This window comes from Sarcophilus harrisii, chromosome 4, assembly GCF_902635505.1.
Source record: "Sarcophilus harrisii chromosome 4, mSarHar1.11, whole genome shotgun sequence".
In the NCBI taxonomy this organism is placed as follows: domain Eukaryota; kingdom Metazoa; phylum Chordata; class Mammalia; order Dasyuromorphia; family Dasyuridae; genus Sarcophilus; species Sarcophilus harrisii.
Genome location: NC_045429.1, coordinates 452,176,399 through 452,197,222, shown reverse-complemented (window position 1 = coordinate 452,197,222; position 20,824 = coordinate 452,176,399). Strand labels below are relative to the sequence as shown.

At 46.9% G+C, this 20,824-nt stretch overlaps 1 protein-coding gene across 10 annotated transcripts; it reads right to left on the bottom strand.

Moving 5' to 3' along the window:
- Window positions 1-3,392: 3,392 nt before the first annotated feature.
- LOC100924935 (zinc finger protein OZF-like) lies at window positions 3,393-20,400 on the bottom strand. Of its 10 annotated transcripts, XM_031968050.1 has the most exons (6): window positions 16,497-16,736; window positions 16,211-16,378; window positions 15,477-15,575; window positions 13,380-13,506; window positions 12,771-12,827; window positions 6,978-10,820 (listed from the first exon to the last, which is right to left on the bottom strand). In XM_031968050.1, exons 3-6 carry the CDS (start codon window positions 15,531-15,533, stop codon window positions 9,268-9,270), a joined length of 1,794 nt encoding a protein of 597 aa, XP_031823910.1. In that variant the 5' UTR covers window positions 15,534-15,575; window positions 16,211-16,378; window positions 16,497-16,736; the 3' UTR covers window positions 6,978-9,267. The 10 variants fall into 10 exon arrangements, with proteins under 10 accessions (XP_031823908.1, XP_031823906.1, XP_031823904.1 ...); XM_031968048.1 differs by adding an exon at window positions 3,393-4,179 and having other exon boundaries at window positions 9,076-10,820; window positions 15,477-17,250; XM_031968046.1 differs by adding an exon at window positions 6,883-6,969 and having other exon boundaries at window positions 9,076-10,820; window positions 15,477-17,250.
- Window positions 20,401-20,824: the final 424 nt, after the last annotated feature.

Below are 20,824 nucleotides of genomic sequence, written 5' to 3'. Positions count from 1 at the left end.
ATTAGCATCTAGTAGGTATTTAAGAAATACTGGATGGATGGATGGATGGATAAATGGATGGATAAGATAGATGGATGAATAGAACCCCAGGACTCAGTGAGTTATAAGGTAGCTCGATCGAGGCTATGCTGCCACTTAGTTCTAGGTAGCCTATTACTATTGGTCTACTGACTCCCAACAGTGGGTCATAGATTGAAAACATTTGAGTACCTCAAGTCCAACCCCCTCATTTTAAAGATGAGGACACCAAAGTCATCCCTGGCTGATCTAAGTCATAACCTTCCTGGGTCTCAGTTTCCTGAGCTTTAAAATGAGGAAGGTGCTCTAGAACAAAGCTTCTTCAACTGTGGCTTGGAACCCATATGGGGGTCACCTGATTGAATGTGAGTGTCATGAAATGATTTGTCACCAGCAAAAGTTTGATTCGTCCACCTATTTTATATACCCATGCTTATCTGGGATCGTGGGAAAATTTCTCCAGTGAAAAAGGATGGCAAGTGGAAAAAGTCTGAGAAGCCTGGATCTAGAGCCATGATAGAGACTTTAGTTTTAAAATCTACGATCTATGTTTGGCTGTCTTTTTATTTATTTCACCACTTATTTTCACTTTAATCTTGAGTTAGCTCTTATTCAGGAGTGTTGTGGCTGGTGAGCTTAACATCTCAGCTCTAAACAGCTTCTCGAGAAGTCCCTTTCAGGCCCAGAGCTATGATTCTCTGCCTGATCTGAAGAATTAAGTTGAATTTCCTTCAGTGTTCCTCCGTAGGGACAAAGTCCCTAGGACTGGGGCTCTTTCTCCCTTGAACCCCTTGCATTGTCCTGTTGCTGAGCTGGGTGCCTGCCATTACCCACAGCTCCCCAGGGGGGCCAGGTTCATCCCCAAATACAATAGGGTTGATGGGCTTCCACAGTGGGGTGATGTGACCATCTGCTGGCCTGATCTGGTATTGCTCTATCTGGTCCATTCATTTTTTTTTTCAGTTGGGGTTAAGTGACTTGCCCAGGGTTACAAATCCAGGAAGTGTTAAGTGTCTGAGGTCAAATTTGAACTCAGGTCCTCCTGACTTTAGGGCTGGTGTTCTATCCATTGCACCATCTAGCTGGTCCATTCATCTTAAAACTTTTGATCTTAAAATCATTCAGGGCCGCTGGTACTCCTGGTCCCCCAGGGACCCCACCCTGAGATGAGGCAAATTTTCATCCTTTGTAAGTAGAGAGATTGATAGATGGGCGATTGATCATGTCCCCACGGCTTTGCCTAGGAAGCCCCGAGTCTCGGGGGGGATTATTCTGTCATATCCTATTTATTTTGAGGGAGCTTCCAGATTAACAAGTTACAAATCAAGAGCTCAGAGAGATTTAGCACGTCACCTGCTCCATTTGACAGGTAAGAAGACCGAAGCTCAGAGAATGAAATAATTAAAGTCACACAGGTGAGATCAGAGAGTTGAAACCAGTCCCGGATCCCCAATCCCATACTCATGGCAGTGAGTCGGAGTCAGAAGGCCGAGATCAGCGTCCATTCACCATCATAACCTGGTGGTTAATCACTTTCTGGCTTCCTCTTCCTCTTCCTTAGCTCCCCATCTACCCTGTAGCTGCATTGTGCTTTTAAAAGCAAATCCTGTTTTTTTCCTCATCAAAGTCATTATGTTTGCGTCTTTAGAAGTTTCTAAGTTTCTCAAACCTCTCTGTCAACTTCCCCTGTAGATTATTAGGCTAGGGGATCCTACTTAGTTTTTAAAATGTTTTCCCCAAATCAAGGTTGCACAGCAGTTCTGCATGTGGCTTTCCTTTCTAAAGCTAAGAATGATTGCCCAGTGAATGCTTGTTGACTTGAGTTTGCATGAATTGCTAAGTTCTAATGCTTTGGCTCAGTTCTCATTCTTTTAACACCATTTCTTGTCCTTTGAAAGGACTTTAGAAAACTATCTCCCTTGCCTTCCACGGCACTGCTCTCTCCTGGTTCTCAACTGTCTGAACTCTCCACAGCTCTCTTCACTGGTTCATCTCCAATACCTAGGTATTTTTTGTTTTTTATTTTTTTTTTGCTTTTGTGTTTGTTTTTTCTGAGGCAATTGGGGTTAAGTGACTTTCCCAGGGTCACACAGCTAGGACCACCTAGGTGTTTTCTAAAGCTTTTCCCTGAAGCCTTTTCTGGGTTGAAGAAATGAATGTTTAAAGGCTAAGGAGGTAGGCAGTCTATCAGACCTTTTCCCTACCATTTAGGAGCTAAAGCTTTTGAAGTAGAGGGAAATTATAGAAAAATAATGAGCTCACCGGAGACATGTCCCAAGTGGGGAAGGCTAAAGAATGGAGTTTTATCTCCACCTTCAAAAACCCTCATAATGTATGAGGGGCGAGTGAGGAGGAGGGCAGGATTTGGCTCGAATATTGGGCTGAGTCTATTAAGATTAAATTCAGTAGGGATGAATGCAAAGACCTATTCTTGGGCAGCAGGACAAGTTTGCCTTATACCCTTATAGCTAATCTAGGAAGGTGATCAACTCAAGGCTTGAGTCAGTCATTTCTTTTCAGAAATAGGCAATAGTAGAATTTCCCTCCTTAATTATATTTATATTATGTTACAAGGATTTTGTTTTGTTCTGCTTTTATTTTCTTAAATTGGGGAGGGAGTGAAGGGAGCAAATTTACAATAAGGGAAATAAGGTTGTAAAAGAAAAAGTCTTTGAAGCATTTTTTAAATGCACAGAATTGACACAAAGATGACAACTTGCCAAGTCCTATATTAATTTAAAAGGGAAAGTAAAATTTACAGGTTCATGTAAGACGCTCTTTCTGTCTTACTTCAAATATAGAAATGCTCATTTTTATTTGGTAGATTTTTAAAAAAAATAGTCGCCCATTTGGCGACTTTGTAAAGATGTTTAATATCCCTTGAGATCCACAGCCCAAATAGTCCACTGAATCTAAGATTGTAGACACAGATCAGTCACTTTGGTTGGCTGTCAAAATTATTAGCTCCATTGTAGAGAAGGGGGAAAGTAATGGATTACATTTTAGGAAGGGTCTGAAGGAAATATGGACTGCATTTCTATCTTGGTGTGACTAAGAAGTAAAAACAGGAGGAAGAAGCAAGCCAGACTCGGAGTGTACCCATGTGACTCTGGGAAGAAAATAATGTGGCAAAAACCTGTCAGAAAAACCTTCCTGATTTTGAGATTTTGAGTACACTTTGGGATCCTCTAAACTCTTCTTACTTCCTGTCTCCTGATGATTTGGGAACATCAGTATGACATCTCAACAGTAACCACCAGATCTTCTTACAAGCACATGGGCTCACAAGTCTCATAACACGAACAATTTTATTTGCAAGTTACTAGAAATCTACAGAGCTAACGTCCAAGCCCAGAGAAAAGAATAGCCATCAATGAACTACAGAACAATCTTATTCATGAGTTAATGGAAACAGAACTCTTAGCCAAACCCATAAGAAAGAATATCCATCAATGAGCTACCATTATCTCCTTAGAGACTTAGAGGACTTCCTTGTATCAGCTAAAAGCAAGGGTTTATAATGATTCTCTAACCATTCCTATAATTTAACAGTTTTATAAAAATATAAACAATTCTGGAAGATTCAAGATCTTTGATTAATGAGTGACCGTGATTCCAGAGGAATTAGGATGATCTGTCCTGATTACCTGACAGGTGATGGATTCAACAAACAGAATGAGAGTATTTTTGAATATGGATACTGGGACTCTGTTGGGATACTGGAAATCTGTTTTGCCTGATATGTATTTGTTGTAAGAGTTTTGTTTTCCTATTAAATGGTAGGAGGGGCTAGGAAGATAAAGAAAAAATACTTGTCAACTGAAAAACAAAATGGAAAAAGGAGTTTGCTCCCCCACATAGCGCCCCTTCCCTCTTGACACTCTGGGCAGGTGAGTGGTTGCTGTCCCTGCCCGCCATTCCTTTCCTAGAGTTCTTCCTGGCTCACAGCAAGCTTCGGGCACCCGTCACCAGCTCTGTCCTCTCAGAAGGTCTTTCTGTACTTCTCCCGGGCTCCCAGAGGGTGGTCATCTTATCCTTGCCCTTATCCTCCATCAGATCTCCTCCCACCTTCCAGCTGTGGTCCCTTCTCTGCATGTTCTGCTCAGGCTCCAGAACACAGTGCTCAGACCCTCCTAGGGAACCAGCTCTTTAGCAACCTGCCTGTAAGGGAACAACATGGAGTACAAAGAGAACTCAGAATCTCAACTGGAGCCCGAGGGCCCTCTCCATTGTTAAGCCCTTCTGCACCCCAGCCCCACAGTCTGAGGACTCGTCCCCAATGGGCTCCCCACGACTAACCCACCCCTCCTCCTCTGCACCAGTTCCATTCCTCTCTCCTCCCCCCCAGATCAGAAGGGCCCCTATCCTGGGGCCGCCCCATGCTTGGGTCCCTCTGGAGCATGGAAGTCAGGCCCTGCTCCCCATCACCAGGCCAGAGCCCATGGGCCCCAAGGCCTGAAGCTGAGCTTCCTGGAGGGCAATGCCCGGCTGGGTCAGTCCCAGGGGAAGGCAAAGGCTTTGGTTTAGCCACTCTCCTCCTAACAAAGGCAGAGCCTGAGGGGCCCTTGGCCCAGATGCTGCCATTGCCCACTGGACACACACTCCCAGGGGCAAACCATTGGAAGGGGGGAGACAGATAAAGGGGAGAAATAAGATCACCAGAGGGAGCTGCTTCAGGGCTGGCAGCCACACTGAGCCCTTGCAAGCCGAGGTCACCAATTCCTTGCTATGACCTTGTTAGGGAGGACCTGTTATACCCTCTTTACAGAGGAAGAAACTGAGGCAAGCAGAGGCTGTCTCACTCCCGCAACAGGCCCAGGGCTCTAACCACTGCTCTTCCCAACAGAAGCCATCTGATGACCAGCACTTAGGGAGAGGGAGCTGAAAACCAAAGAGGGGTGCACAACTTTTCCCTCCTAAACTTGGAAACTCGGGGGGCATGCCATTTTCAGAGGGACAGGGGATTCCATTTTCAAAGGCTCTGCTCTTCAGATGGCAAGGGTCCCCAGTCTCACCCTCACTCCCCCATCTATCTGTTCTCAGGCACTCTACTCCAGCCTCACCTCCCCAGCACCTCGGTGCCTTTGTTCCCATTTCGCTGATATTCTAGGCTCTCCTTCCCCCTTAAGACTCCAGTGCCACTTCCTCCAGGAGGCCCTCTGGAGGATCTATGGGGACTCTCAGCAGGAAGGACTCCCAGGGCACTTGGGTCTGAACCCAGCGCCTCCACCAGGGGCCGTGTCTCCTGGCTGCCTGATCCCCCTCCTCATGTCCTTAGCCACCCCATAGTGGGAACATTGTTAAATGTTTTATTACCAGAAGTGTCCAGGCCACAGAAAGGCAAGCTGTCGGATATGGGCCTCCAAAGGCAAGGAGGCTGCCGGACCTGGCACTTTCCCATCGGTTTATTAGCAGAAAAAGCGAGTTTTCTGCTCCAATCCAAAGGCTCATGGCCTGGAAGCTCTCAGAGCATTTGGGCCAGCCTCGGCCCCCCCTCCCGCTCTTCCTCCCTGCCCAGGACTCAGCCTCCACTGTGGAAGGAGGCTGGGCAGGGCGAAGCCCCTTACACAAGCCACCCGATGGTCTCACTCCTCTCCGGTGCTCGCCGTCTCTCCAGCCATCCTTCCCCGACTGCCCGTCACCTGCCTAACGCTCTCTGTGCTCAAGTTTCCCCTCTCGGCGACTCCCTGGTGCCTGGGGGTCACTGGTTCTACTTGTGCCCTCCATGCCTGGCATACCGAAGATGCTTAATACTTGTAACTGAAACAATCCTCAGCATGTCAAGGATCTGTCATTTTGCCAAGTTTGGGAACGTCCTCCATGAGAGATGACGAGCCGTCAGATCTGCCTGAGCACCAGAAAGGGTAAGATTTTCCCATGGTCACACAGCTGGCGAGTGCCCATTATATCACATATATATGTATATAGAATATATTATAATACATATATATTATATATATAATCATAAGGTACTATATCATGCTCCATCTACTTTTCTCTAACGAATTCTAAGAGCAAGGAAGCAGGAGCTCCTCCCCACCGCTCTCTTCCTAGCTACAAAACCACTCATTTCTACAGCCCCTTAACATACACTGAGAATGTTTTCCACTAACTTTACAAGAGAAGTAGTTATAATTATCCCCATTCTATGAATGGGGAAACTAAGGCCCATCTAGGGGGTGTAATGGAGCCTGAAGTCAAGACCACCCGAATTGGAATCCTGCCTCAGACTCATCAGCCGTGACCTGGGCAAGTCACCCCACCCGGCCATCTCCAGTTTCCTCATCTATAAATCGGGGATACTAATATAATAGTACCTGCTAGGGTTGGGTAAGGGTCAGATGAGGAATTGTACAGGGCTTCACCCCTTCCCTGGCACCTCGTAGGAACCCTAGCAATGCCAGCCAGTAGCTCTGAAGCTGTGATCTGGCCAGAGTTTTCTGGCACTATTGAAGTCCTTCCCCTCGAGCCTGACATTCGGGACCATCCCCCTTATTCTATGTGGACCTTGCCTCCTCTGAACCCTGCTTTTATTCACAATTCCCTTCCACTGCAAGTCTTCCCTTTTTTCCTTAAGCCTTAACCCAAACCCCACCTCCCCCCCAGACTCCTTAGTTCTCCTCCTGCCCGTGACCTCATCTTCAGACAATCCTGCGCCGTTTTGTGCCTCTTGGGCTCTGCCAGCAGCCAGGTAACACACGACAAGAAGTGGGGTATTGTCTGCCCCGCTACATGCTCAGTGAAGGCCCAGAGGAGGAGGGAAGGTCTTTCCCTGTCTCCTTCCCAACAGTGTCAAGCATGGGCCTTTTTCTGTGGGCCGGGATATAGACCGGCAGATAGAACCACAGACTCTCACCTCTGGGAACTCGTGGGCACCAAGAAGAGCCTAGAAGAATGAGCCCCAGGTGGACATGATGGGCCCGAGAGTCAGGAGCTGGAGGCGAAGCTGCACTAGAAGGCAAGAGAGGAGCATCGGTTGTTCAGTTGTTCCAGTTGCAGCTGCGTCACCCAACAGAAGTCCCTCCCCTTCTCATGTCTCAGCTTCCTCCTCTGTAAATGGACCCAAATAGAGAACTCTACTTCCCAAGTGTGAGGGAGCGCGCTGGTGAGAGTGGGAAACCTTAAAGCATCATCAGCCATCGCTAAGAGACCCAGACCCTTGTCTCACATCTGTCAGTCGTGGAGGAGTGGGCTTGTAATCCAAGATCCCTTCCACCTCAAGTAGGAATTCAAGGGCTTTGACGAGGGTCACTCTCACAGGTAAAGGTTGCACCATGGGATGTACTGAGAGGCACTAGCTAACCCTTACCCCAGATGCTCAATCCTAAACTCTACCCCTTCCAGTCACCAAGGTGCAGACCCCTGGCCTTCACTCTGCTCCGACATTTCCTTCCAAAGACCATACTTTTTCCTAGATGGTTCAAGTTAAAAGTACTTCAATGATAAAATTATAATAATTTAAGAAAAGGGAAGCAAAATGGGGTAAGGCCATTTTAAAAATATCTGAGTTAACTCAACTAAATTTTATTAAGCACCTACTATGTGCAAGGCACTGTGTAAGGCACTGAGATGCTAGAGAGTAAAGGGGGAAAAACCCAAAAGTTAAAGGGGGAAAAAACCCGAAAGTTCTTATACTCAAAGCTTGCATTCTGCTAGAGATTGGGTAGAATGAGATATTTATAGTCAAGGATAAAGTACTCTAGAGCAGGACTTTTTCCATTCGTGACCCCTTTTCACCCAAGACATTTTCCACGACCCCAGATATACAGGTACATCAAACATGTATACAAATCAAACATTTACTGATAATAAATCATCACTTTGTGATCCCTACATTCAATTGGAAGACCCCATCTGGGCTCTAGAGAACTTTAAAGAAGGAAGAAGGAAGGAAGGAAGGAAGAAGGGCTTTTCAGTTGAAAAGATCCAAGGAAGTTTTCCAGAGTGGCTGCCCCTGAGCTAATTTTAAAGAAGCTGGAAAAACAGTATATTCCAGGTTTAGGAGACAGTCAGTATTGAGTGTCAGGAAAAAGAAATTAAGGTTTAGAAAGTGTTATGTGTCCCTATGGTGTGTAAAGGGAAGAAATAAAAAGTAGAATGAACACTGGTGTAAAGCGGGAAAAGTAGGTTAGAGCCATATCGAGGACGACAAATATCAGGGTAAATCTGTATTTGATCTCAGGGGCAATAAGGAGACACGAAGCTTCTTAAGCTTCAGTTCTAAGCCATGGGAAAATAAGTTTTTGGCAACAGAAGGGAGAGGGAAGACTCTGGAAGCTGGAAGACCAGCTAAGACAGTCATTATAATAGTCCAAGCAAGTGGCGACACAAGCCTGAAATAAGAGTAGCATTACATGTGGAGACATGACACAGAAGCCACAGGGATTATAAGGGAGACCTGACAACCGCTCAAAACATTTTTACAAGTAAAAAACAAACAACTGAGGTGAAATTTCTCCCAGAGTATTATTACCATTGCACTTCCACCAATCCTCCCCCAATACATCAGGATGGTAACACGTACATCCTACTCTGGCGACTCAGCGCGATGTGGAGGTGACCCTGGATAGACATATCAGAGGAACACAAGCTTTGGCAGCTCTGATTAAGTTGGAATTCCTTTGAGTAGGGGACAATCATGTGATCCAAGATGGGTTTGCAATCCAAGGACCAGCCTACTTAAGCATAAGCAGGTTCATCACCAGAAGCTCGACAGCAGGTAATGATTTGGTTTTTGACCATGACAATTCATAGGATCACAGAATTTAGATCTTCAAGAAACCTTAAGAGTTCATCTAGTCCACCCCCATCATGTGAGGAAACTGAGGCTCAGAGGGGGGAAGGGATTGCTGAAGGTCATGAAAACAGAAAATAGAAGAACTGTGATTTGAACCCACATATTCTTTTTTCCCAGAAAACCCAAGTGGGGTCATGAAGTAGCAGACGTGACAAAAAATGACTGAGCAAAATCCTGACTATATAAACGAGGTTCTTTCTATCATATAAACTGTATTAAAGTAGGGCAATATTAACATCTACATCAGGAAAAGTACCCACATCAACAAGATCATAAATCTTTAGAATCCCACGATTATTCTTTAGTCTTGAATTTTCAAATGATTATCTGCATCGGAAGCCTATCCAATATTCATTTCATCAATGGAGATTTCTGACAGTGTGAATTCTCTCATGAATATACATAGTTAATGGTTGCTGTGGCTGAAACTTTCCCATAGTCTGTATTTACAATTACTTTCCAAGGTGGAGTTTTCGATGTTGAATAAGTAATGATTTCTTAATAAAAGTGTTTCCACACTCACAGCATTCATAGTGTTTTCCTTGAGTGTGAATTTTTTGATGTTTAGTGACAGATGAGCGATTGCTGAAGGCTTTTCCACATACACTGCATTCATAGGGTTTCTCTCCAGTGTGAATTCTTTTGTGTTCAATAAGGTGTGCACTCCGGATGAAGCTTTTCCCACATTCAATACAATTAAAGGGCTTCTCTCCAGTATGAATTCTTTGATGTTGAGTAAGGTAAGCACTTCGGCTAAAGGCTTTCCCACATTCATTACACAAATAGGGCTTCTCTCCGGTATGAATTCTCTGATGTTTAGTAAGAGATGGGTAACTCCTAAATGCTCTGCCACATTCGTTGCACACACAGGGTTTCTCTCCAGTATGGATTCTCTGATGCTCAATGAGAGATGATCTTTGGCTAAAAGCTTTCCCACATTCGTCACATTTATGGGGGTACTCTCCCGTGTGACGTCTCTGATGCTGAACAACGTAAGCGCTCTGGCTGAAGGCTTTTCCACATATGTTACATTTATAGGGTTTCTCCCCAGTATGAATTCTCTGGTGCTGAATAAGGTGTGTGCTCTGATTGAAGGCTTTTCCACATTCATTACAATGATAGGGTTTCTCTCCAGTGTGGATTCTCTGGTGTCGAGTAAGATGTGTACCTCGTATAAATACTTTTCCACATTCATCACACTTATAGGGTTTCTCTCCAGTGTGAATTCTCTGGTGTTGAGTAAGGTATGACCTATCTCTGAAAGACTTTCCGCAGGAATTACACGCATAGGGCTTCTCTTCAGTATGTATTCTCCGATGATTAATAAGGGATGAAATGTAGCCAAAGATTTTCCCACAGTCATTACATTTATAAGGTTTCTCTCCAATATGGACTTTCAGATGTGTAGTGAAGGATGCGTTGTGGGCAAAGACCTGAGCAGGTTCATAACATGTATAAGACTTTTGTCCAGGACTAATTCTCTGATTCTGAGTGATGTGTATATTCTGGCTAAATGCCTTTTCACTTTCATATTTATAAGCTTTTTTCCCCATCTGTACTGTATGATTTTGATGAAAGTCTGAATAGTAACAGAAGACTTTGCTTGACTCATTACCCTTACAAGTTTCAGAGGAGATTCTACTACATTTCATCAAGCTGGAATACTGTTTGAGGCTTCTTCCATATGGAGTATATTTACGCAAACTCTTTTTCATAGGAATTTTCTGGGGTGGAACAAGGACTGACCCAAAATTAAAGCTTCTTCCAAATTTGTTACATTCGTGGCTCCTCAGTTTATTAGGAACTTTTCTTTGGGTGACTGTTACTTGTACGGAATCTTTCTCTAGCTTGTCCTGCTGTCCCTCAAACTTGACACCATATTCCCAGGTATCTCCCAACCTGTGGTCATGGGGACTAATCTTTGTGAAGCTTTGCAGGGACAACTCTTCCACAGACATGTCTAGTTTTGGAGTCAACTCCTTGGTTTCAGGATTAGTCTCCCAATCTGGAAGAAAAAAATAATGAAATAAAGTATACTGTTTATTGTCCTGAAAGAAAAATTTTGTAGTCTCCATCAAGGACCGTCCTCTTCAAAGTGGAAAAGAGTAGAAAAACAATAAAATTCTACAGCTGCACAGTGCTTCAAATTCAGTTTTGTAGAGTTATGCTGCTTCATTTTTCTCCTCACAATTCAGTAATAAATGAAGGTAAGCTGTTAATTATTACATTTTATGAGTAAGGTCTTTAAAAAAGGAATGATTTGACCAAGATTATATCCTTGACAAAGAAAAGCTAGATATTGAGTCCTTTTGCACTCCTAGTCTAGTGATTACATGGCACTGCCTCTAAAACATCAACTTAAGCTCCAAATTTATGAGGAGGAAGAAATAAGGAATATGTAATCTTTGTAAATTAGGTTAAGTAATCAGGTCTAAGCAAATACTATCACAGGGAATGAAAGAACCACCCCAGGATGTGACTGAGGAACCACTGCTGGTAATCTCTTAACAAATCAAGGGGGAGGGAATTGCTAGATTGGAAATGGACAAATGTCTCAGTTCTCAAAAAAAGTAGATTTATGGAGAAATTTAGTAATTTAATCTATACTTTAAGGAGTCAGGAGTTTTACCTACTATCATTTTACTACCTAAACGGCATGATTTCTGTTTCAGTGAGCCCCTGAAAGCTCTTGTCTTGTGCTCGCTACTTTTTCAGAAACTCAGCATTTATACCATTTTCTTGCTTTTCTGTGCTGATGACTTCCAAAGCCAAATATCTACTCCTGACTAATCATTTACCTTCCAGGTCCAGACTTACACTGACCTGGGTGATGCTTTGTCTTTTAGGTCATCAAATACTAGTCAGTTTTACTCCTTGGGTTTTTTTTTAAAGTATAAGAGCTAGCTGTCTGGGAGTGCAAAAGCAGAAGGAAGAGAAATTAGGCAATACAAAATCAACAAAAATCAACAACAATAAATTTTTTAAAAGTCAGATCACAACACAGAAATCACAACACCAGAAAATGAAGCAGAGATGCTGAAGACCACATTAAGATTGAGATAAGAATCCTCTGGAGAAAAGACCTTTGATTTTGTTGGAAGGCGATCATGACCTTCAAGAATAGTTTAAAGAGTTGTTCTGGGGCAGAAGCCAATCTGGAGGACTTTGAGAACAGGAGCTAAAGAAGGGAAAAATATTTATTAAGCACCAACTGTGTTCCAGGAACTATGCTAAGCACTTTACAATTATCTCATTTGAAAAAGTGGAACCTGGATATAGGCAAAGTGTTTGAAAATATGGTAATAAATTTGAAAAAAATAGGGATTGAAAAAGAATACAAAGTCTTTTTATGACAGTCATGGTACTGATACCTAAACCAGGTAGGACAAAAATAGAAAAAGAAAATTATAGACCAATCTCCCTAATGAACATTGATGCAAAAATATTAAATAAAACATTGGCAAAAGGATTACAGAAAACCATCCCCAGAATAATACACCACGACCAAGTAGGATTTATATTAGGAATTCAGAGCTGGTTCAATATTAGGAAAATTATTAACATAACTGACTATAGCAATAACCAAATTAACAAAAACCATATGATCATCTCAATAGCTGCAGGAAATACAGTAGTAAAATGATGAGAAATTAGATAACACATAGGAGGAGCAGCAGAAGTAATATTTTTTAAATAAAAAAAGAGTCACTGTAAGCACTGGGAACAGGAGAAGCAGCCTGTAAGGGAGCTACTAAAGAATTCCACAATCATTGTTCCAAAGCAAAGGTGGAAAGGTTCCATGTAAAGAAAAGAGGTACCTCTTCCTATGAGCTAGGTTATCATACAAACTGCAATCATCTAGTTGAGGAAACTTTTAGGAGACTCCCATTTCCCAGCTGGTCATTTAAGTGTTTATTTGCAATTACTCAAAACTGCCTAAATTTTACTGCTTTACCTGCACAGGTGCTTCCTGAGATTTCTCTCTCCACTGTCCATGGCTCTTCCCCTCCCTCTAAATGAGAGATCACAACAGGTTTGAAAACTGAAAACCCTACTTGTGGAGAAAGAAATAGATGTTTGTTCATGATGGAATTAAAGATATCTCAGAATTCAATCCTAGACTTTTCATTAAGGAAAAAAGGCCATGTTAGGAAGAGTAGTAGAAAAAAACCTAGTGGTGTTTGTTCATTATTGTGTTTCCAGAAACTATAGGGGGATAAATCACAAATAGGATCAAAGCTGGGAAGGCTCACTTGTCCCTTTCCTGGTTAAAAGGATGGAATCTTCTCACAGAAATACTGGGAACTAAGGAAGAATCCACAACCTCAGGACATTTGCAAATGACAGAGAAGGCTCAGCTTCAAGAACCACTTAATGAATTTATCCATCACTAATTTTATTAAACTCTTCAGCAGGGAACAAAGAGAAGAATCCCCTATTGCCTAAAAGAAAGAGATATCAGCCCCCTTCCCCTTACATACTAATCCACAGCTCAGCACCCCAGTGTTTTATAACATAGCAAGCAGAGAAATCGGAAAAGAAGGACCGAGTCACGAGAGCTTACCTAGAAAAATTAGGTTTCTGTAGTTCTCCAGCATCACATCCCTGTACAGCTGCCTCTGAGCAGGGTTCAGGCGTCTCCATTCCTCCTCGGTGAAATCCACAGCAACATCCTTGAATGTCACGGACTTCTGAAACATCAACATCATCTGTGTTCAGTCCAGGATCATTGCACTAAGAATCAGAAGCTCACAAAGACACAGGGGAGCCCAGCCTGGCTCTTGATGAGCTCTAGGAGCCAGGAACCAGCCTCGGGGCTCCCAGGCAGGACAGGCTGGCTTTCATGCTCAGGTTCACAGAATCACCCAAATACAGAGTCAAAGGATGGGAAAGCTGGGAAGTCCCTCCAGAGGATGACCTTCCCGAGTCCCTGTCACCAGAGTAATCCATCATCCTGATCAGGGACTTGTCCCTTGTGTGACCAGGAACTCTTTGGGAACTCCTTAGAATGAAACTATTATATAAAATAAAACACTTGAGATTACAATGGAAATTAATTATCTTGAATGCCAGATCAAGAACCCAGGAAATCACCTGGGGTACTGAGAAGTTAAATAAATGACTTGCCTACAGCCTCAAGTCAACAAAAATTCTGTTTAATTTTTAAAAATTCTTAATTCTTTTCCTTTTTCAGGAGTCTCTCCCTCTCCATTCCTCATCCTTCCAGGGAGATGCCCATTCTTCATAAGGGACAAACAGAAAATAACCATTTATCTATTTCTTACTTTGGACAGGATTTATGTCCTATCCAGGGAGACTGGGGGAAGAGAGGATTAGCTGGAGGGTCAAGGTCATGATGAGAGAACAAATTTAGAGGGCATTAGAATGGGGAGGGGTGGACGGCAAAAGATTGTGGTCAGAAAAGGCCATTTCTGATTTCAGAGTTTTAAAAGTGAGTAGTTTGGGGTATTGAGGTCTAAGTGTGACTGAGAATAAAGAGGTTAGAATGGAGAAACTAGACAAACTGTCATGAATGTGCACACCATAATCAGAGTTGATAGTGATGATGGTGGTGGCAGAGAATGCATGGAGAAGATGGAGCCAAAGACATAGGAAAACAAAGTGGGTAGGGTGTGGAGCACAGTAACAAGGACCTGGAGTCAGATGGATCTCAAGATTTAGAGTTGGAAGAGACCGCAAAATTCATTTAGCATAAATACCATATATACATTATATATATATATATATATATATATGTGTGTGTGTGTGTGTGTGTGTGTGTGTGTGTGTGTGTGTGTATAATTTACAAATGAGGAAACTGTGGCCCAGAGAGGGTATGCCCATGGTCATGGAGGTAAAAATGGCAGACCTGGAGCTGGAACCCTAGCCACATCCCCTGGGCCACACTGCCCAAAGGGCACAAAGACCAAGGGTGAAAGTGAGCAGTCCAAATGTGGACCCACTCCACGGCCATTTCCTCAATCTCCCGTCCCGCAAGCTCAAAGTCAGCAGAAAAGAGACAAAGGGCTTGGAGGCAGAAGAGTCGGGTTTAAATCCTACTTTAAATCCTATTTTTGTGACTACTCTCTGGGTCTGTTTCCTCATCTATAAAATATTTGCACAGCCAGATGACATGCTCTCCAAAGTCCCTTCCAATCCAGGACCCCACATCCCTGAAATCTTCCATGTCTTCTCATCCTCCACATAATCAATTGTCTAGCCAATAGTAAATAAGGTAAAACACATAAAAGTGCTAAGTAATAATGATTATGGCACAGTGTAGAGAACACTGGGACTCAAGTCAGGGAGATGAGTTCAAATTCAACCTCAGACTCTTCCTAGTTGTGGTACCCTAAGCAAGTCACTTCACCTTAGTCTGCCTCAGTTTCCTCATCTATAAAATGAGGCTCATAGCACTCACCTCTCGGAATCGTTTTGAACAAATGTGATAATATCTATAAAATACTTAGCACAGGGCTTGGCACATGGTAAGCACTCTATAAATGTGAACTATTATTTTAAAATACAAATACATAAGGGAACATCCTGGAGACATCAGAAGCCAGCACCTTTGACCCACTCTTCCCATCCTCCCAGGTCGCCTCTCACCCCAGATGCCCACTTTCTCCTCTCCTGGCCAAAGCTCAGGAGCAGCCATTACCTTATTAAGCGACACCATCTCTCTAGCTGGGATCTTCACTTGGGGAGCTGAATGCATGTCAGCACCAGGAAGCGAGTCTTGTTGACTGCAGCTCAACACCTGTACATTCGAAGGTATATAACAGTCAAGATTGAGGTGTCCAGCAGCCCAAGCCACGGAACCCCGAGCCCTTCAGAGATTGTCAAGACCCGAGCCTATGAGAGGCGAGTTTCATTCGAAGTCAAACAGGAACTCCAATAGAAATACAGCTGTCCCCAAAACTACCAGCAAAACTGCCTTTCTCCTCATTCTCTTTCCTTCCTCAGACTGGAAAAACTAAACAGATGAAGAATCGAATCTGTCCAACACTGGAGGCAGGGGCCAAGACCCGAGCTAAACCAAGAATGAAAACTTCAAATAATACACTCATTTGCTCAACTTCAAGCTGAATCTTCTTCTTTGAAGAAAAGATATGAAAATAATTGTTTCTATGCCAGAGATTGGAAGTAACTGAAATAATGGTGATTTCTGGCAAATATTTTTCCTTTGCTGAAGAAACTGCATCCATTTTGAATTCCCAAGGGTACTGGGTGACAGATGAGCACAGAGCTTCAAAATGGGTCTATAGTTCTGTGTGTGTAGATATGGACAGTGGGGACAGGGGTAATTCTAGATGGAGGACTTTTGTTTCCACCACCATGCTCTCTCTACCCTCTTCAATCTCTTTCTAATGACTTAACCATGAGCTTACTGACATGCTCAACTTTGGGTCTTCCTTTGGTCCATGTCTTTTGTTTCTGAGGCAAGGCAGAAGCAGATACGCTTTGTTTCCAGAAAAGGTCTCCTTGAGGTTGGGAGGGAGGGGTTAGTGTTTTTTGTATCCTGGACCAACGGGGTAGTCTGGGGAAACCTAGGGATCCTTTCTGGTTTTTAATGCATAAAATACAAAATAGTAGCGATCATATTGAAAGTTATAAACAACATTAAGCTTATTTATGAACTCCTAAAGTATTCTCTAGACTTTCACAAAGTAACACTGACCTTCTGTGTCTCTGCCAAGGGGGAACAGGGCCATGCAAGGATAGGAGCAAGAGAGACTTGGAAAATGGGGCAATGTTGAAAGGGAAGAATGGGAATTGGAGCTGGAAAGGCTAATCTGAGCAAGGGGGGGACATGAAGCTCAGAGCTAGGGTAGGGGCAATTTGTGTTTAAGGAGGCTAGAAAATGTCTATTTGGAGCTGGGAGAAGAAGATGAAAAGAGGGCTCAGAGCTAAAGGGGTCTCAGGGGTCCTGAGGACTGGCTCAAAGCTGAGGGGAATAAAGATAGTGAGAAAAAGGGGGCTCAGAGTTAGAGAAGACGAGGCCTAGAACAGGGAGGACTAGGGTCTTTCAGGCTCAGTGCTTAGTACAGGAAAAAGTAAAGTTCTGAAAAGGGGCTCAAAACTAATTAAGGGGTTAAGATCTGATAATAAGGAATGGAAAAGAGGCTGAGAACTTATGGAGGGGTGAGGAGGGGGCTCAGGATCAATGATGGTTGTAAAGGAATAGGGGGTTCAGAGCTAATGATGGAAGGGAGGAGAAAAGGGGGCCCAGAGGTATAATAAGTGTGGTATAGGGAGGGGGATCAGAGGCAATAGAAGAGAGGGAGGATAAATTAGCTCAAAGCTAATGTAGCTGATGGAGGAACCGGAGAGGAGATCCTGATTGGGGTAAGAAGGGAGCTGAGAGCTGTTGATGGGAGAGTGGGGTGAAGAGAGGGTTCAGAGATGAGGGGAGAGGAATAAGGGGTTCAAAACTAATGGCTTGAAGAGGGCTCAAAGCTGTTGATAAAAGGATCAAGAGAAAGTTTAGTCTTGGAAATGGAGTCAGGAGGAAGCTCAGAGCTGATGATGGGAGAGTCAGGAGGGGGCTCAGAGCTGATGATGGCGGAGTTGGGAGGAGGCTCAGCATTGGAGTCAGAAGTAGGCTTAGAATTGATGGAAGAATCGGGTTCAGAGCTGATGATGGGAGAATCGGGAGGAGGCTCAGAGGTGATGGCATCGGGAGGAGGTTCAGAGGTGATGGGGGAGTCGGGAGGAGGTTCAGAGGTGATGGGGGAGTCAGGAGAAAGCTCAGAGGGGATGGAGGAGTCGGGAGGAGGCTCAGCCTTGGGGATGGAGTCAGGAGGCGGCTCAGAGCTCATGGGGTTGTCAGAAGTAGGCTCAGAGGTGATGGAAGAATCCAGCTTAGAGATGGAGTCAGGAGGCGGCTCAGCCCTGGTGATGGAGTCAGGAGGCGGCTCAGAGCCAATGGAGAAGTCGGGAGGAGGCTCATCCCTGGTGATGATGGAGTCTGGAGGAGGCTCAGCCCTGCTGATGGAGTCGAGAGTAGGCTCAGAACTAGAGGAGTCAGGAGTAGGCTCAGAGCTATTGGAGGAGTCGGGAAGAGGCTCTGAACTGGAGGAGTCGGGAGGAGTCTCAGGTCTGAGGATGGGGGACTCGAACCTGATGATGGGGGGGACGCGAACTGAAGGCTCAATATAGAAGATGGGGGGGCAAGGAAGACCCTCAGAACTGACGTTAGAGGGAACGGGCATCTGAGGCTCACTCTTGAAGAAAGGGGGTGGAGTTTGTTGGGGCTCAGACACTATGATGAAGGGCAGAGGAGGAGGAGGATCAGCCTTGAGGAGGGAGGGGTAAACCAAAGGCTCCGTCTTGGGGCCAGGGTCCCTGTGGTTCTTCAGGACAGTGATCCAGTAGGGCCGGGCGGCCTCAGCCGCCAAAGCCTCCGTCACCTTGTTGGGGCGCTTGAGGAGGGATTTTAAAGTGGGGGCTTTGGCCCGAGGAAGGGGCTCTGGACGACTCCCAGAGACGCTGAGGGTTTGCGGGGGAGCAGGGGCTTCCAGACGCTTCCTAAAGATGCTAAGGCCCCCCGGATGAGAAGGGGGCTTCGCGGGTCCCCCTGAGATGCTGAGTCTTTTGGGGTGAGGAGGGGGCTCCAGACCGCCTCTAGAAGCCATGAGCGCGCGCAGGCTAGGAGGAGTCCCCGAGACAGATGTCGACAAATAATTCTCAGAGGGGAGCCCGGCTTGAGAACCAGGAGGGGTCCTCACATTCCCAGGTCTGAGCACAGCTCGGGGACTAGGAGGACTCCCCGCGTGACTCGGAGGGCTCCCCGAGGGCCTCCTGGAGGTGAGCACGGCGCGGGGACTAGGAGGACTCCCCTTGCGACTCCCGGAGGTGAGCACGGCCCGGGGACTAGGACGACTCCCCGAGTGACTCCTGAATATGAGCACAGCCCGGGGACTAGGAGGACTCCCCGAGTGACTCCCGGAGGTGAGCACGGGGTGGGGACTAGAATGGTTTACCCAGTGACTCCCGGAGGTGAGCACTGCGCGGAAACTGGGAGGGGTTTCCGAGCGACTCCCGGGAGTGAGCACCAGGTGGGGAGCAGCAGGAGTCCCCAAGTGGCCCCTGGAGGCAATGCTGGAGCCTCGGCTGGGGGGGGACCCAGAACTGTAAGGGGTCCCCGAGCTGTCGGGGGCGGAAGGAGGGGTCACCGAGCTGTCGGGGGCAGGGAAAAAAGGGTTCACCGAGCTGTCGGGGGCGGGGAAAGGTGGGGCCATCGAGCTGTCCGGGGCTGGGGAAAGAAGGGTCCCCGAGCTGTCGGGGATGGAAGGCGGGCTCGCAGAGCTGTCGGGGGCCAGGGAAGGAGGGGTCACAGAGCTGTCGGGGACGGAAGGAGGGGTGGCGGAGCTGTGGGGAGCCAGGGAAGGAGTTGCGACAGAGCTGTCTGGGGCTGAAGGAAGGGGCGCAGAGCTGTCGGGGACCGGGGAAGGAAGGGGCGCAGAGCTGTCGGGGGCGGGAGAAAGGCGGATCACCGAGTTGGCAGGTGAGGGGGAAGGAGGTATCGCTGAGCTGTCGGGGGCGAGGGAAAGGAGGGTCCCTGAGCTGTCTGGGGCGGGGGAAGGAGGGGTTGCAGAGCTGTCGGGGGTGGGGGCAGGAAGGGTCCCCGAGCTGTCGGGGGCGGGAGAAGGAGGGGTCCCTGAGCTGTCGGGGGCGGGTGAAAGAAGGGCCGTAGAGCTGTCGGGAGCGGGAGAAGGAGGGGTTCCCGAGCTGTCGGGAGCCGGAGCAGCAGCGTCCCGCATTAGGAGAAGGGGCTTCGAACTTCGGGGCTCCGACCTGCTGCGCCTCCCCGGGGTGGGCAGACGCAGGGGCTGCTTGGGGCGGGTCGGGACGCCCATGATGGAGGGGAGGTTGGGAGCGGGCTCCTCCATCCAGAAGATGGTGGGCTTCTTTACGGGGTCCGGGTGGACCACCGCGGGGTGCTTGGGGGGGTCGTCGGGGGGCACGACGACGGGCGGCTGCGGCGGGGGCTCCCCGGGGATGACGATGGGGGCCTGCGGCGGGCTGTCGGCCAGGACCAGGGAGGGCCAGGTGTGGGGCCCGGGGAGGTAGGGGATGGCGTGGGGCTCGGCGGGAAGCTCGGCCCGGAGATAGAGGGTGGCCTGCGGCCGGGGCAGGCAGGAGGTCATGGCGGGGTAGAGGGGCCGGCTTTCGGGGCAGAAGCCGAAGGGCCGCGTAGAGGGCTCGGGGCTGAAGGTGGGCGGCCGCGGGGGGACTTCGGGACTGAAGACCAGCGTGGGGCGGGCGACGGCCTTGGGGATGAGCACGATAGGAGGGGGCGCCTGAGGGGCCGACTTCTTTTCCGCCATGCCCGCAGCTCCGCAAGCTCGGTTTGCGCCGCCCGCACCGTTACAGCTGCGGGAGGGGAGGTGGGGCGCGAGAGTGGGGGCGGGGGCGGGGTCAGCGAATACCTGGCTAGGAGCACCTCCAACTGCCTCCCAGCTGCTGCCTCTGGAATGGCCCGTGAGCAGCGCGCCTGCGCGCAGACCACTGAAGACTACAATTCCCAGAAGACACCGCTTCCCCGAACCAATGGTGGCTCCTGCCGGACTCCTACCGGCTAATCATAGGCCTCGGGAGCGCTCTCCTTTCCCGCCCCGCCCACTTAACGGACGTCTCTATAGCGACTGCCAGAGCCTTGCCTCCCACCTGGTCTCCGCAACCAGAATGAGGTCATGGGGGCGGAGCCAATTCTAAGCTTGCCTCAGTTTCACCATCTCTAAAGTCAGGAGATTGGCCAGCAAATCTTTCCAGCCTATTCTGCCTCTTACGTGGGGAGAGAGGGACTGGGCTCCACATCAGCCTTAAGACACCTGCCCAGCCGGGTGACCCTGGGAAAGGCCCGTAACCATCGTCTGCCTCAGTTTCTTCAGCTTTAAAGTGGGGATGCTCATAGCATCTTCCTCCTGGGACTGTTGTGAGGCCCAAAGGAAATCACATTTATACAAGCGCCTTGCTGACCTTCAGTCACGGATATCACCCTAT

Excerpts from the sequence above, each read along its gene's own strand:
- LOC100924935 (XM_031968041.1), bottom strand. The coding sequence starts at position 20,148 with ATGGCGGAAAAGAAGTCGGCCCCTCAGGCGCCCCCTCCTATCGTGCTC.